Raw genomic sequence first — 15,198 nt, 5'->3', positions numbered from 1 at the left:
ACATGTTTGTAATGTATTAATGATTCCATTTATAAAAATATCACGTGTGTACCTGTATATATAAAATATACATGTTGTTTTAGGATACATATTAATAGTTATATTTACACACATACATATATACTGTACATGTGGTACATTAACACAATTTCTGAAATAATATACAATGACAAAAATGGGGAAAAACAGAAGACAAGAGCAACACAATATGCAAGCCAGAAAGTAGATGGATGAGTGAAACAGATTCAAGAAAGCCAAACGAAACGTTTCCTCAATCCAGCAGTGAAGAGAGCTGAGAGCCAACCCAGTTTACCACAAACTCCTCAACAATAACTGGCTGTACCAAGTACCTGTGAAAATGGTAATGTGGAGGAGGGAGCCTAATATAAAGAGCCTTAGGTGAACACTATCTGAAAAGTACTTAGATTCCTAGGTCTTGACCCCTACTCAAGATTACTGGCTAACTGCCCACCTGGAGGTTTACTCCCCGAAGATGGTATGACACTTTCTGGCCCAAGCAACGTTAAAACTGCTGAAGGCACAGGTACAGGTGTGATGCTGAAATTAGGAGGATCAGTGAACATATGCATTCTAAAAATGCTAAGAATCTCCCCTTCCCTCTTCTCCATTCCTCAACTAGATCCTAGAACACTGGAAGCCATTCTTTTACCCTCCAGTCAAAAGACTGGAAGACTCTTCTCTCTGGAATGCAACCAGTCTAAGAAAAAGACCTAAAGACCTAACAATGGGACTCCCCAAGAAATGGCCCACCCATTACTCTACAGTGAAGCTCAAAGTTGACAAGTTCCAACCACATGCTCAAGATTCCAAGTTGGTTTTCAGTCCTCCTCTCACAGTTATGAGAAGACAGCCAAGAAAAAAGTCCTTCATAGGGAAGAGATCAAAACCATAAAGCAGGAAAAAGCAAACTGGAGGTAACTAACCATGCAAAAAAAGAAACACAACAAAATTTACAATCACTTTTGAAAGAAAGATGAAAATTAGAAAGGTAAGATAATGCACCCATTATACAAGAACAGAATGATATAAAAGTCTGCAGAAAATAAAGAGCTGTTGAAAATTAAGAACATTACAACTGTCAATAAGCATTATAGCAGTAAATTAAATAGTCAATAAAAGGATTAGAAGATAAAGCTGGGGAAATTTCTATAAAATTAGAGGAAAAAGATAAAAGAACAAATAATAAGCCCTCCCCCAAAGATAAGCATATTGGAGTATACTGCAAAAGGTACAACAGTGATGTAATGACAGGTCAAAAAAGAGAAGAGTAAAACGCAGAGGAGAAAATAATCAACAAAACAATTCAAGAAAATCGTCCATTGGAACAGAAAGATAAGTTTCTAGAATGAAAGAGTCTAGCAAGTACACACCACATTGGATGAAAATACATCCACAAAAGGCATAATTGCTGTGAAATTTTATGATATTAGAAACAAAGATTCAAGACTCCAGAGAGAGGGAAAAGCAAAAAACAAGCAATAAAACAAGTCATATACAAAGAATCAGGAATTGGAAGAGCTCTGGACTTCACAGAAACAACACTGGAAGCAAAAAAAAAAAATTAGCAACACCAATAAAATAATGAAGGAAAATCTTCCAACACAGCAAAACCATGAACTGAATAAAGATATTTTCAGATGCGTACAGTCTAAAAATTTACTCTCCCTCTTATTCACTTGTTCTTAAAAAGTTAACTAGAGAATGTGCTCTACCACAAGGAGGGTATACCAGAGGGTAAAAAGAGTCATGAGATATCAAAAAAGAAGGAATTCCAAGGACTACTTTGAAGAGAGATCCCTAGAATGGGATCTCCCCAGGAAGAGAGCTGTACACCAGATATAGAAGGAAACCGGTCCACATAGTGCAGTGTTATTTCCAAAGAAAGTCATCATCAACATGCTTGCTGCCACCATACAGTCTTTGAACTCAACTAGATTCTTTATCCATAGTTAGCTTGTTTTAACCACGTGGTGATGAAATTCCAGCTCTCCCCTCAATGTCTTCTGTGCCATTACCCAGATAAGCTGACGACATCATTTTAACCAACACAAACATTTTATTTCAACCTACACCTGTAAAGCTAGAGGTATACTTGGTAAGCCTAGAATCAGAAAATACCTCTGTTATCACTACTCCCATTGAGGATATCCCCTCTGGTTATATACTATGACTACGTGAGATATTCTTGTATGGTGAGCCGTGACGTTTCCCACTACTCCTTTATGACCTCTCTCACTGAATTCACTTAGAGAGGCTTTGCAAACTCTCAGAGAAGCTGAATATGAAATCAGAATATGACCTAGAGACTCTATTCAGATAACATTCTCAGGAAGCCTTCAACTAAGCGGAAATATCACCTTTTCTTACATAGCTAGGCTTTCACTTACCACTCAGATTTTTAAAAACTAAACATATATATATATTATATATAAAAATATATAGGAATATATATAGGTGTAATACAATTCTAAAGAAAAGTAAAGGAATGATTACATTAAAGTCAGGATATAAATTACCTCTGAGGGAGACATACAGAATCCTTTTAAGTACAGGCATACCTCCTTTTATTGCACTTCATTTGACTGCACTTTGCAGATACTGTGTTTTCTTACAAATTGAAGGTTTGTGGCAACCCTTCATCGTGCAAGTCTATTGGTACCATTCTTCCAACAACATCTGCTCACTCAGTGTTTCTGTGTCACATTCTGGTAATCCTCGCAATATTTCAAACTTTTTATTATGATTCTATTTGTTACGGTGCTCTGTGACCAGAGATGTTTGCCATTACTATTGTAATTGTTTTGGGGTGCCATAAACCGTGTGGCAAACTTAATAAATGCGTGTGTTCTAACTACTCCACCGACTGGCCATTCCCCTCATCTCTCTCCCTCTCCTGAGACATTTCCATTCCCAGAGACACAACAATATTGAAATTTGACCAATTAATAACCCTTACAATGGCCTCTAAGTTGTCAAGTGAAAGGAAGAGTTTCATGTCTCTCACTTTAAATCAAAAGCTAAAGCTTAGTGAGGAAGGCATGCCAAAAGCCAAGAGAGGACAAAAGCTAGGCTTCTTGCATCAAACAGTTAGCCAAGTTGTGAATGCAAAGGAAAAGTTCTTGAAGGAAATTAAAAGTGCTACTCCAGTGAACACATGAATGATAAGAAAGTCAAACAGCCTTATTGCTGATACAGCGAAAGTTTTAGTGGTCTGGATAGAAGATCAAACTAGCCACAACGTTCCATGACATTGAAACCTAATCCAGAGCAAGGCCCTAACTCTCTTCAATTCTATGAAGGCTGAGAGAGGTGAGGAAGCTGCAGAAGAAAAGTATGAAGCTAGCAGAGGTTGGTTAATGAGGTTTAGGGAAAGAAGTCGTCTCCACAACATAAAAGTGCAAGGGGAAGCAGCAAGTGCTGATGTAGAAGCTGCAGCAAGTTACCCAGAACATCTAGCTAAGATAATTAATGAAGATGGCTGCAGTAAACAACAGATCTTCAATGCAGACAAAACCACCTTCCTCTGGAAGAAGATGCCATCTAGGACTTTCACAGCTGGAGAGGAAAAGTCAATGCCTGACTTCAAAACTCAAATGGACAGGCTGACTGTCTTGTTAGGGGCTAATGAAGCTGGTGACTTTAAGTTGAAGCCAATGCTCGTTTACCATTCCAAAAATCCTAGGGTTCTTAAAAATTATGCTGAATCTACTCTGCCTGTGCTCTACAAATGGAATAGCAAAGCCTGGCTGACAGCACATCTGTTTACAACATTGTTTACTGAATATTTTAAACCCAGTGTTGAGACCTACTGCTCAGAAAAAAAGATTCCTTTCAAAATATTACTGCTCATTGACAATGCGCCTGGATACCCAAGAACTCTAATGGGGACATACAATGAGATACATGTCGTTTTTATGTTTGCTAACACAACATCCATTCTGCAGCCCATGGATCAAGGAGTAATTTCAACTTTCAAGTCTTATTTAAGAAATACATTTTGTAAAGCTATAGCTGCCACGGATAGTGATTCCTCTGATGGATCTGGGCAAAGTACACTGAAAATCTTCTGCAGAGGATTCACCATTCTACATACCATTAAGAACACTTAGGATTCATGGGAAGAGGTCAAAATATCAACATCAACAGGAGTTTGGAAGAAGTTGATACTAAACCTCATGGATGACTTTGAGGGGTTCAAGACTTCAACAGAGGAAGTAACTGCAGAAGTGGTGGAAATAGCAAGAGAACTAGAATTAGAAGTAGAGCCTGACGACATGACTGAATTGCTGCCATCTCATGATAAAACTTTAACAGGTGAGGAGTTGCTTCTTATGGATGAGCAAAGAAAGTGGTTTCTGGAGATGGAATCTACTCTAGTGAAAATGGTGTTAAGATTGTTGAAATGACAACAAAACATCTGGAGTATTACATAAACTTAATTGATAAAGGAGTGGCAGAGTTTGAGAGCACCGAATACAAGTTTGAAAGAAGTTCTACTGGGCGTAAAATGATATCAAACAGCGTCACATGCTACAGAGAAATTTTCATGAAAGGAAGAATCAATCAATGTGGCAAACTTCATTGTTGTCTTATTTTAACAAACTGCCACAGCCACCCCAACTTTAGCAACCACCATCCTGATCAGTCAGCAGCCATCAACATCAAGACAAGACCCTCCACCCGCAGAAAGATAACTTGCTGAAGGTGCAAATGGTGGTTAGCATTTTTTAGCAATAAAATATTTTTTAATTAAGTATGTACTTTTTTGTAGACATAATGCTATTGCACACTTAAGAGAGTACAGTATAGTGTAAATATAACTTTTATATGCACTGAGAAACCAAAAACTTCACATCTTGTTTTATTGCAATATTTGCCTTATTGTGGTGGTCTGGAACTGAACCCACTAATCTCTTAAGTATTATCTGTTTTTCATTGTGGTAGACATAACAATATTCATATTATTCTTATTCATTAAATTATATATAAATATTTTCCACATACTGTTCTGTATGTCTGATACACTAGAAAATTACAAAAAATGAACTTTAGAATATTTACAGTATTTGGTTTACAGAATGAGTTCATGTAAATATCCATTTGAAATAAGAGACAAAAACCAATTTCCATTACATTCAAAATCAATAAAAATCCAAACTCTCAAGTTATGAGAAATGTAAAATATTTTTACTGAGATACATTACTTTACTTCATCTGGAAGATCAGATTCCTGCCTTCCCTGCCAGTCAGTTGAACTAAATCTACCCCTCCAGTCCTTATTATTTTTATTATTTGATAGTTACACTTCATTCTACCTTAAATATTGAATAATAATGCCATCATTAATGAGATCATAACAGATGTAATCAAGACAAGCAGAGGTTGGTATTCTTTACAAAAAATTCAGTATAATTTTATAGTCTGATATTGTACAACACAAACTACGCTTTACATGGTGACAGAAAAAATGGTACCTGAAAAAAATAGTAACAGTATTATAGCGTGAATATTAAATTTTAACTAAAATTTAACGGTGGCCTTTAGATCTATTAGTAACAGAAATATTTCTAAGCCTCAATCAATGGCTGATTTTAAGTAATAATAGAGCCAACAAAATTCTGGTTCAATAATTTGATTATGTCACTGAATTACCCTTATAGAATTTGATTTATAAAAACTAAAAACAAATACTTGCATACAATAAGGTGTTTGTTATGTTTACCTTGAAGTCCATTAAGGATAGAAGTTATTTCTATGGATTTAATATGAGCTGTATCAGAGTTTTTGGCATCAGTAAGATCCAGTTTGGACACCATTTCAGGAGATGGGTTTGTCTGAAATGGTGGTTTTGACAACCGCCGAAGTTTACAGTTCTTAGGAGAATACTTTTCATCTTTGTCTTTTTCTTTGTCTAATTTATTCTAGGTTAAGAAAAAAGTTATCTCATGTTAGCCATAATTTATCATGAGGCATTTATTAGTAACAATGGTAATATTCATTTTTAACTCAAAGTTATACAATATACTAGTAAATAACATAAAAAGAATATAAAAAGTCCCTCAAAACAGCCAGAGATGATTTTTCACAGTTATTTAACAAATACTGCAGGATGAGCAAAAAGTTTTTGCCTAATACTTATATTTTAATAGTGGAAATAAATTAGCAATCAAATAGGTGATTAAGACTAGCAAACCTCCACACTGCTAATAATTGGTTACAAATTCTTCAAAATTAAATCACAATAGGCTTAAATTAAATATTCATTAAAAAAAGAGAAACAATTTCAACCTAACAGTTTTAAAACCTGTAACATTCGCAATACAAAATGTCGGTTGGGAATGACAAAATTCCAAATATCTTTATTCAGTTGACAGCTGGGAGCTGTAAAGTGAAGTTGGGCCAATCTTCCTATCTCACTGATAAGTTAAGGTTTCAGGAAAAAATGAGAAATTTTCTCAAATTCTCTGTTTACAAATAGTTGAGCAGAGGCTAACTAATATATTTCCTAGAAACTTTTTTTTTTTTAAAGATTTTATTTTTACTTTTTCTCCCCGAAGACCCCCGGTATATAGTTGCGTATTTTTAGTTGTGGGTCTTTCCAGTTGTGGCATGTGGGATGCCGCCTCAGCATGGCTTGATGAACAGTGCCATGTCCATGCCCAGGATCCAAACTGGCGAAACCCTGGGCCACTGAAGTGGAGCGCGTGAACTTAACCACTTGGCCACTGGGCCGGTCCCCTGGAAACTATTTTTAAAACTTGTTTTTAAAATAATTTATAGGAAAAATAATTTATACAAACTCTCTAAGTGATGATGTAGAGCATGACACAGCAGTAAACAATTCTGAGGTCCTGTTATATAGTCAGACTACAGAATTTGAGCAAATAGTTTCACAATTTTTCCAAAGATGGTACATAGCTAGTATCCTTCTGGATACATAGAAAAGTTAATTCTTTACATTTTATAGATGTTTTAGGGTAGCAGTTCTCCAAGTGTGGACCCTGGCCCAGCAACATTAGCATCTTTTGGGAATTTGTTAGAAATGAAAACTCCTGGAACCAGACTCAGATCAAGTAAATCAGAAACCCTGGGGATGGCACCCAACAATCTGAGTTTCAAGTCCTCCAGGTGACTGTGATAGCCACTCAAGTGTGACTTAGGGCATCTGGGCTTAATTCTCAGAATGCATTGAGAAGGCTTATGTGTAGGAATACTACCACAACCTATCAATGATTAGTGCTTTTCCAATTTTTCTACTATTGCCAGCCCTTTCATCACTTCATTACTTTATACCAGAGGTCATAAGATACCATGCATTCTGAAGGCAGAAATAAGTCTACCTCACTCAAAAGTCCAAACATGGCTTTTAATGGCTGTCAGAGGACAGGCTTGAAAACAGTGGTTCTCAGAGTTAGATGAGATAGAGAGAGGGAGAAATGTACAATATCAAATATTTTCTAGGAAGCTTTTTCAAAATTCACATGCTTCTTCCCATATAACCAGCAATTTTAATATGCCTGGGAGGGGCCAAGAACTGAAATGAGAACTAAACAAATACTTACAAAAAGCTCCCCAGGTAACATTCTAATATTGCTTCTCCCACATCTACCCTATTTTTTACCTGAGAAATACTACTCCTAAAATTCGCTTTGTGTAAGGAAATTGGCTTTTTGGTGCCACACGCACAAAATTATTTCAGTAACCACAAACAATGTTAAATATAGCATGATTTCCACACTGTCCAATAAAGACCAGGAGTGAAGATGAAAAGGGGTTTGTGAAGAAGTCCTGAGCTATAGCTACTAAGTTGCCATAACAAGACTTTGAAAACAGGGGCCTAATTTTACACTGAAAAAAGAATAACCTCTTTAGGGGAAAGTTTTCACTATGTGGGGCCACTAGGGTATCATTTAGCAGGAAAGTAAATAGCTCCTCACTTAGAATACAAAAATTGAAACTTTGGGGCTGGCCCCATGGCCAAGTGGTTAAGTTCGCATGCTCTGCTTTGGCGGCCCAGGGTTTCACCAGTTCGAATCCTGGGCACGGACATGGCACCACTCATTAAGCCACGCTGAAGCAGCGTGCCACATGCCACAACTAGAAGGACCCACAACTAAAAATACACAACTATGTACCGGGGAGCTTTGGGAGAAAAAGGAAAAATAAAATCTTTAAAAAAAAAACAAGAAAAGAAAATTGAAATTTCATGAGAACTATTAAACACCTCAACTATATATACCAAAGTATAAAAAAGCCATTAAAAAGATAAAAAAAAATTCTAAAACCTAATTAATGGTCTACTTTCTAATAAAACATTAAAAAGATTTAGTCTTAGAACGAATAAGAGTAATTTTATCATACATAAAAGTAACATTAATTTCCACACAAGCTCATTAGTAGATTCCCCATGGTATCTATGTAGAGTGTGGCTAACAGGATCTTGTGAACATACTCTAAAGTCAGACAAAGACCAAGAGAAAAAGAAGAGTTGCAGATAGGTTCTCCTCTGCCATGAGATACCTCCTTTTTTCCTCTGAGTAGTTTACAGCTATTACAGTAACCCAGGGCTCCCGGCCACATCACTTTCTGGCTGCTAGGTGGAGACCACAGGGTGGGAGTGGGTTGAAATGGATGAGTGAAATCTGACTGAGTGGCCTTATACACCGTCGGAACTGAAAAAGCCTCAAAGATCATTTAGTACTGTTTCCAAAACGCCATTCCATAAACTGACAATATTAACTGCACTCAAATCTAGCTAAATTTGCTAGGTAAACTGCCAAATCTAGCTCAATTTGCTATTTCAAGGACAACTCTACTAACACGCACACACACTTTATGCATCATTTTGAAGGAAAAGATCTTAAATTAAGAGCTATGATGTTTAACAAAATAAGCACTTACCTTTATTTTCTTTCGATGTTTTATCTTTGGCACATTTTTATCAGCAGGTCTTACTATTTTATCTGCTTTAATCCATTCATCATATCTAAAATTAAAAGAAACTAATATAAATATGCAAAACACATATCCCAGAAGTAACTATGCCATATTAAAGAGAAACTCATAAACAGAATCATAACATTCTAGAACTGAAAAAGGACCCTGGAGATCATTTAGTTCAACTCCTGGGCTCAATAAATAAAGCTACCAATGCCCAAAGAAAGAGATGAAGTGACTTGTCCAAGGACATCACATCAGCTACTGGCTGACCCAAGACTAGAAAACAAGATCTCTTGACCCCTAGACTAGCACTCCTTACTCTGCTACATGAAAGAGAAGCCAAATCTGTATATTAACTATTAAGAGAAATCACAGTATTTTCTATACTTTGTTTACTCTACTTTGCTTTGTTCTTAAGCAGCAAGTAGGCAATTTTATTTCTAGACAGATCAGGAAGCTAAGGCAATATGCTCCAGTTTTAAATGACACTGTGTGATAGAAGAACATAGTACTATAACTTATGGACAATGCAAAATCACCAAGAAAAAAATACCTTCTCGTAAAATACTAGGAAAGCATTACTCCACCAAATTTTTCAGTATTCCGAGATTCCTACATGTACAGACAGCTAAAAGTCAACAGCTGTGATGACCTCTCCACTGATTGCAATAAAGCTATTTGTTTAAAGCAAAAAAGAAAAAGTTTATTTTTTATAAAAACTCAGCTGAAAGAATACTAAAAACAAATTAACCTCCTTTTATGTTCAAAAGTTACATACATTTATTCTGGAAAATGGAAAACTCACAGACATTTTTAGCTTCAGAACATGAACAAGAAAATGAGCTTTTAAATTAAAACGTCCTCATTATTGGAAGTACTAAATGAAGTAATAAAGGCCCTAAGTCAGGAAGTAAATGACTTGGGTCATTACATGACTAATCAATTATATGCTTGCTCTAGAGGAGGCCTGGAAAGCATCTGTAACAACTCCCAGGCAGAATCTTACTGCTGGTGCAAACTACTGACTGCAATAAAGCTGAGGGCTCAACCTCATACAATGGGTTATGTTTGTAGCTTCTGGAAGCTGCTGAGGGCCACAATGATAATTAGAGAGAGGGAGGAAGAAATGGAATGAGTTCTAGGAAATCTCTTCCTAATCCCTGCTAACTAGTTATGTGGCCCTGATCAAGCCTTTCTCAGCATCAGATTTAGTTTATTCCGCAGAAAATAAGACATTAAAAAATAAAATAAAAAATAAAACTGCATACCATATACGGGGTTTTTTCCTTAAAGATTGGCCCTGAGCTAACATCTGTTGCCAATCTTCTTTTTTTTCTTTTCTTTTTCTTCTTCTCCTCCCGAAAGCCCCTCAGTACATAGCTGTGTACTCTAATTGTAGGTCCTTCTAGTTGAGCTATGTGGGATGCTGCCTCAGCATGGCTTGATGAGCGGTGCTAGGTCTGCATCCAGGACCTGAACCGGTGAAATCCTGGGCCGCTGAAGCAGAGCACGCGAACTTAACCACTCGGCCACGGGGCAGGCCACTGATTTTTTGAGGATTAAATATATGATAAGTACTTTGAAAAGTTTTAAAGCAAATATTATTCTTCTACTAAACACATTTCTTTTGGTATTTATACTGACACAGTAGCCCCTACCTATGTATTTACAGTGTTTTTAATTTTCCCACTAATACTGAAAATTGCATATGCTTGAGAAGACAGCTCCTTCCAAAACTGGAGCGAAGATGGAGAATGAACCGATAATATCTCCGCCCTCTGCAAAGTTGAATGTGAATTCCTAGAAGTTGCTCTTATTTGAATATAGTTATGGAAATCAATGCTATGTACTTTGTTTAAAAGAAAACAAATAAGCTTTCTAGTTTCTTATGAGATAAACTGAAGACAGTTCATGATGGTTACGCGTAACGTCAAAGTAAATTAAACAAAGACATAGTAGTTTTTTACCTTTCTTAACCAAAGACTATCCGTTACGTAGTTAGTTTTATAATACCAGACATCTTTACTAGCGATAAGAATACTACTCAGTTCAACTTGGGTTTTTGACATGAATTATACTTCAAATTAGGGTAAAACAGCAGCTTTCAATTTACAACTGCCACCACAATATTGTACATTTGTATATTTTACATGGAGCACCAAACACATCAAACAAGCAAAAAACAGTTACTGCCTCCATAGTTAAAGTGTTCACTGTGATAAAGTAAGATTTCTTTATGACTCAGAAATAATGTATGTTGCTTAAATCTCTTAGGAACAAGGCAGAAGGAACATATACATAAAAAAAATAATGGCTACTCAGTATGGTACAAGCTGATGCCCACTGTCTAAGATCCACCAGCATACAGATGTTATATGATAATCATTTTCTCCTCCTCTCAATTATAAAGTGAGGATGGTATGAGAGGACTAGTTATCAGAGGAATTTAAGTAGTGAGTATGGATGTGGAAAGACTGTTGGACCAGGCAGGAAACAAGACAAATTCTGGAATTAGATGAAATAAACTACATCTAAAATATCTGAATAGTAATACTTAAACACTACGGTCTTACCATTCTGGATAACAATTTTATTTTAAAATTACTGAATATTCTGTATGGTTTTAGGAGAGTCCTTGGAAAATTCTTTAGATATGTTTCCTACTGGAGTAATTACATGGTAACTTATGGTTCTATAAATATTAGCTAATATTATGACTCCTTTATTATTTGCCTCCTTCCATTCTTTCTCAGCGCTTTTTGTTTGTTTGGGCATTCCCTTTTTCTGACACTATTCTTTTCGATTTTTTCTATTCTCAGCCAGATTTATGCACTCTTTTTAAAAAACATAATATTGTTATTGTTATAATAGCATTTAGAACTAGAACATGCTTGGAAAACCTATCAATTAATTTCTTTCACAGATTAAAAAACACAAACGATGGAAGCGAATTGACCTTGCAAGCTATAGGCCTGCCAAAAAGCACTATGCAGAGTTAGAAAAGAACGGGAAATGGACTGCCTGTTAAAACAGTGTAATACCAGATGATGGTAGAGGGGACATGCAGGTCCTGTTGAGAGTAAACACAGAGAAGAGTAACAGATCAGCAACTGCAAAAACCTCATTAAAAATGCACAGTATGAACTAACCCATGATAAGGGTGAAAGTAATGTGTGAGAATTTTGGTTGAGGGAGCTTCTTCAAATTACAAATGCCCTTACTAAACAGAGGTTGAAAATATTTCAAAACTTAATGAGGTACTAAATAGCACTTCAGTTGCCTGATTAATCCTTACGAGGAAAAAAAAGATGATCAGAATATAAACTGCTCTAACTAACCACTGTATTTTAAAAACAGGAAATGTTCTTTCCCTTTATGTAAATTACTCATTACAGTGTTATTCAAGTGTTCTTTCTATTTTCCTTACAGAATACTTTCAAAGAACAGAAAGAATAGAAACACAAATTCAGGTGGGAAAAAAACAAAAGCTGGCGCCAAAAAGAATATCAACATTTCCTACAGACATTAAATTATATAAGAGCTAGACCAACTTAATTTTGATTTTACTAGTGCCAGTTAATTTCAATAAAGGAAGCAATATTAGAGGGTCAAGATCTCTGATTGCCTACCAAATACCAAGTATAAAGACTTGAATGAGGGGAATTTAGTTCGAACTACAAAAAAAAAGCTGCAGTTGATCCTGTTTATTCTACATCAACTTAAGACTTTTTATACAGTATGTTGAATATATATTAAAAGAGACTACAACACATTTACTTTAGGTATAAGAGATAAGAAAGTAGTCAATGAAGATAGAAAATGGGAAAGTTTAGCTCAAACTTAAGTATCTTAAATGCCATAAAAATTGAAATTACTGGGAAGTGGCAAACAGCAGAAAATTGCAGCTAAGAAATAGAAGACCATAAAACATTTCTCAGTTTCTCTCTGGGGTATCAAATAGGATAGCCATTCATCCCTCAAAATACATTCTTAAAGAATACAAAATCTTAACGAAGTCAAATACAAAATTTTTGGTTTTAAAATGCTTCTAGTCCTTTTCTTTCATTCTTTTTTTTTCAGGGAAAGATTAGCCTTGAACTAACATCTGTTGCCAATCTTCCTCATTTTTCTTCCTTCCCCAAAGCCCCAGTAAATAGTTGTATACCCTAGTTGTAAGTTGTTCTAGTTCTTCTATGTGAGCAGCCACCATAGCATGGCAACTGACAGATGACTGGTGTGATTCTGCAACCGGAAGCAAATCAGGGCCACCAAAGCAGTGAGCACCAAACTTTAACCACTAGGCCATCAGGGCTGGCTCTCTAGTCCTTTTCTCAGACATCCCCAAATATACAGACAAGCTGTCCTTCCCTCAGCTACAATGGTCATCCCTGCACAGGGGCTCTCCAATATTCCTGACTCTGCTTTAAGTACCATAGAGGAAATCAAGACATTAGAACACATATTTTGATGAGGTCTCTCTACTGTGTAGGAAGAACCCTATTTAACAGCTATTTAGGGAAGAGGTCTTCAGAGAAACCACTTTATTGTTAAATACCTAAATTTCTCTGTAAGGATAGCAGGCCTGTTGCTGTCAGCTATCACGTTTAGTGATAATGCAGCTTGAGAACTAGGAGAGAAATTTAAGCTAAGCGGTTGGCCTACGAGCAAATGACTAGCAATTTTAGATACAAGCAACAGAGTTTTATGAGACTGTCTGAGGAAAACCAGGTAGTTTGGATTACTGATATAAACTATCCCGTCTTTAACTGAACTTTACCTTTAGAAACTATTAACAGAAGAGAGTAACTGGCCTCTTCGTGAGAAAAGGAAATATAGTTTGCCAGGGCACAAAGAAAAAAGGATTACCAAATTCTTCCATTTAAAAACAAATATCAAAAAACAAATATTGAAACAAATATTAAAAACAAATATTTAAAAAAATATTAAAACAAATACTAAAAACAAATACTGAATTAGAAAATTAAGACTAAGTCTATTAGCGACTAGACCATACCTTTTCAATTCAGTTATCAATAGTTCATTGTAATTGATGCATGGAATCTAGACAATATCTTATCTGATATTTAACTAAAGAACTAAGGAAAATATTTTCAAAGTATATATATGACTTATCTCAGAATATTTTTACTGAGATCATCTAATATTCAACTAATGGGACAAACATGAAAGAACAGATGCACGAGCAATTCCTTTAACTTCTAAAAGTCTGCTCCCTGATCTATATAAAATGAAGGAGCTGGGCCAGATGATCCCCAAAACGAAAAATTATATGAAACTCCAAGACTAAAAGTATGCATGTGGGCCTATTCACTCAACAAATACTTCTGAGGTACCTATCATGTGATAGGTTCTGTGCTGGGCACTAGGCATTCAGCAACGAATGCAGCACAGCTCCTTCCTGCAAGGAGCTTACAATTTAACAGAGAGCAACACTAAGTAGTAATTACAAAAGTAACAGTACAAACCTTCTGATCTTCTGAAAGAAGAAGCCACATAAATATTTGAACTTTTAAAATGTGTTGAATTAATATATTTATACAAAGCTAGAAGGAATCATTCAGAGACCATAGCATGCTTGCTCTCACCAGAGAAAAGCAGTTCTAAAAAGAAAGCTTTATGATTTTTGTTTGGATCTGTTGGCAAATCATCCAAGAAATCATTCAGCAATAATAAAAGTGGAAAAGAATGTTAGTCAACCAGACATAAGGTACCAAAATGGTTACTGTGCCCACAACAATTCAGATTTTGGTTCTTCTTAAACCCAACTAAACCATTTTCAAAGAAATATTATCAGCATGTATTAATAGATACCCAAAAGACATAATCTTAGAGATTGAAAAAAAATTACATGGAGAATAAAGATATTTTAAAACTAATTTCATAAGCAAAAGCAAACTGACTTAATACTTAAAAACTATGTGAAATATGTATATAGATTATTAAAAAAGATACAATTTAATAGCCACTCATTAATTTAAGTAAAATGTTAGAATCATTTGTATTTTGTTTTCTGTAATGCATAGATTCATTTAATAACTGCTAAACAATACGTATTTTATGTCTTGCCTATCTATACACAAAAAAGTTAATATATGCCACATAACTAACAACTTTTAAAAAGCTCACATCTAAAGTGGAAATTTAGGGTATCTTAGTAAGGAAAGAATTTTTCGCTCTTAAGAAAATATGAGGGAAAAAAAAGCATGACATTGTAAT

At 35.5% G+C, this 15,198-nt stretch overlaps 1 protein-coding gene across 9 annotated transcripts in view; it reads right to left on the bottom strand.

Moving 5' to 3' along the window:
• ARID4B (AT-rich interaction domain 4B) overlaps positions 1-15,198 on the bottom strand; it is a 149,039-nt gene that overhangs the window by 18,200 nt on the left and 115,641 nt on the right. For all 9 annotated transcript variants that reach the window (XR_011524926.1, XR_011524925.1, XR_011524927.1 and 6 more), the window contains 2 exons: positions 8,923-9,007; positions 5,744-5,942 (listed from right to left, as the gene is read on the bottom strand). Coding sequence is in view for 6 of the 9 variants with exons in the window: in XM_008515048.2 (XP_008513270.1) it covers positions 5,744-5,942; positions 8,923-9,007 (284 nt within the window). In the remaining 3 variants the exon portion in view is untranslated. The remainder of the gene's footprint in view (positions 1-5,743; positions 5,943-8,922; positions 9,008-15,198) is intronic.

Source organism: Equus przewalskii, chromosome 1 (genome assembly GCF_037783145.1).
Source record: "Equus przewalskii isolate Varuska chromosome 1, EquPr2, whole genome shotgun sequence".
NCBI lineage: Eukaryota > Metazoa > Chordata > Mammalia > Perissodactyla > Equidae > Equus > Equus przewalskii.
The sequence above is the reverse complement of the archived record's forward strand: the minus strand, read 5'-3'. Positions and strand labels throughout refer to the sequence as shown.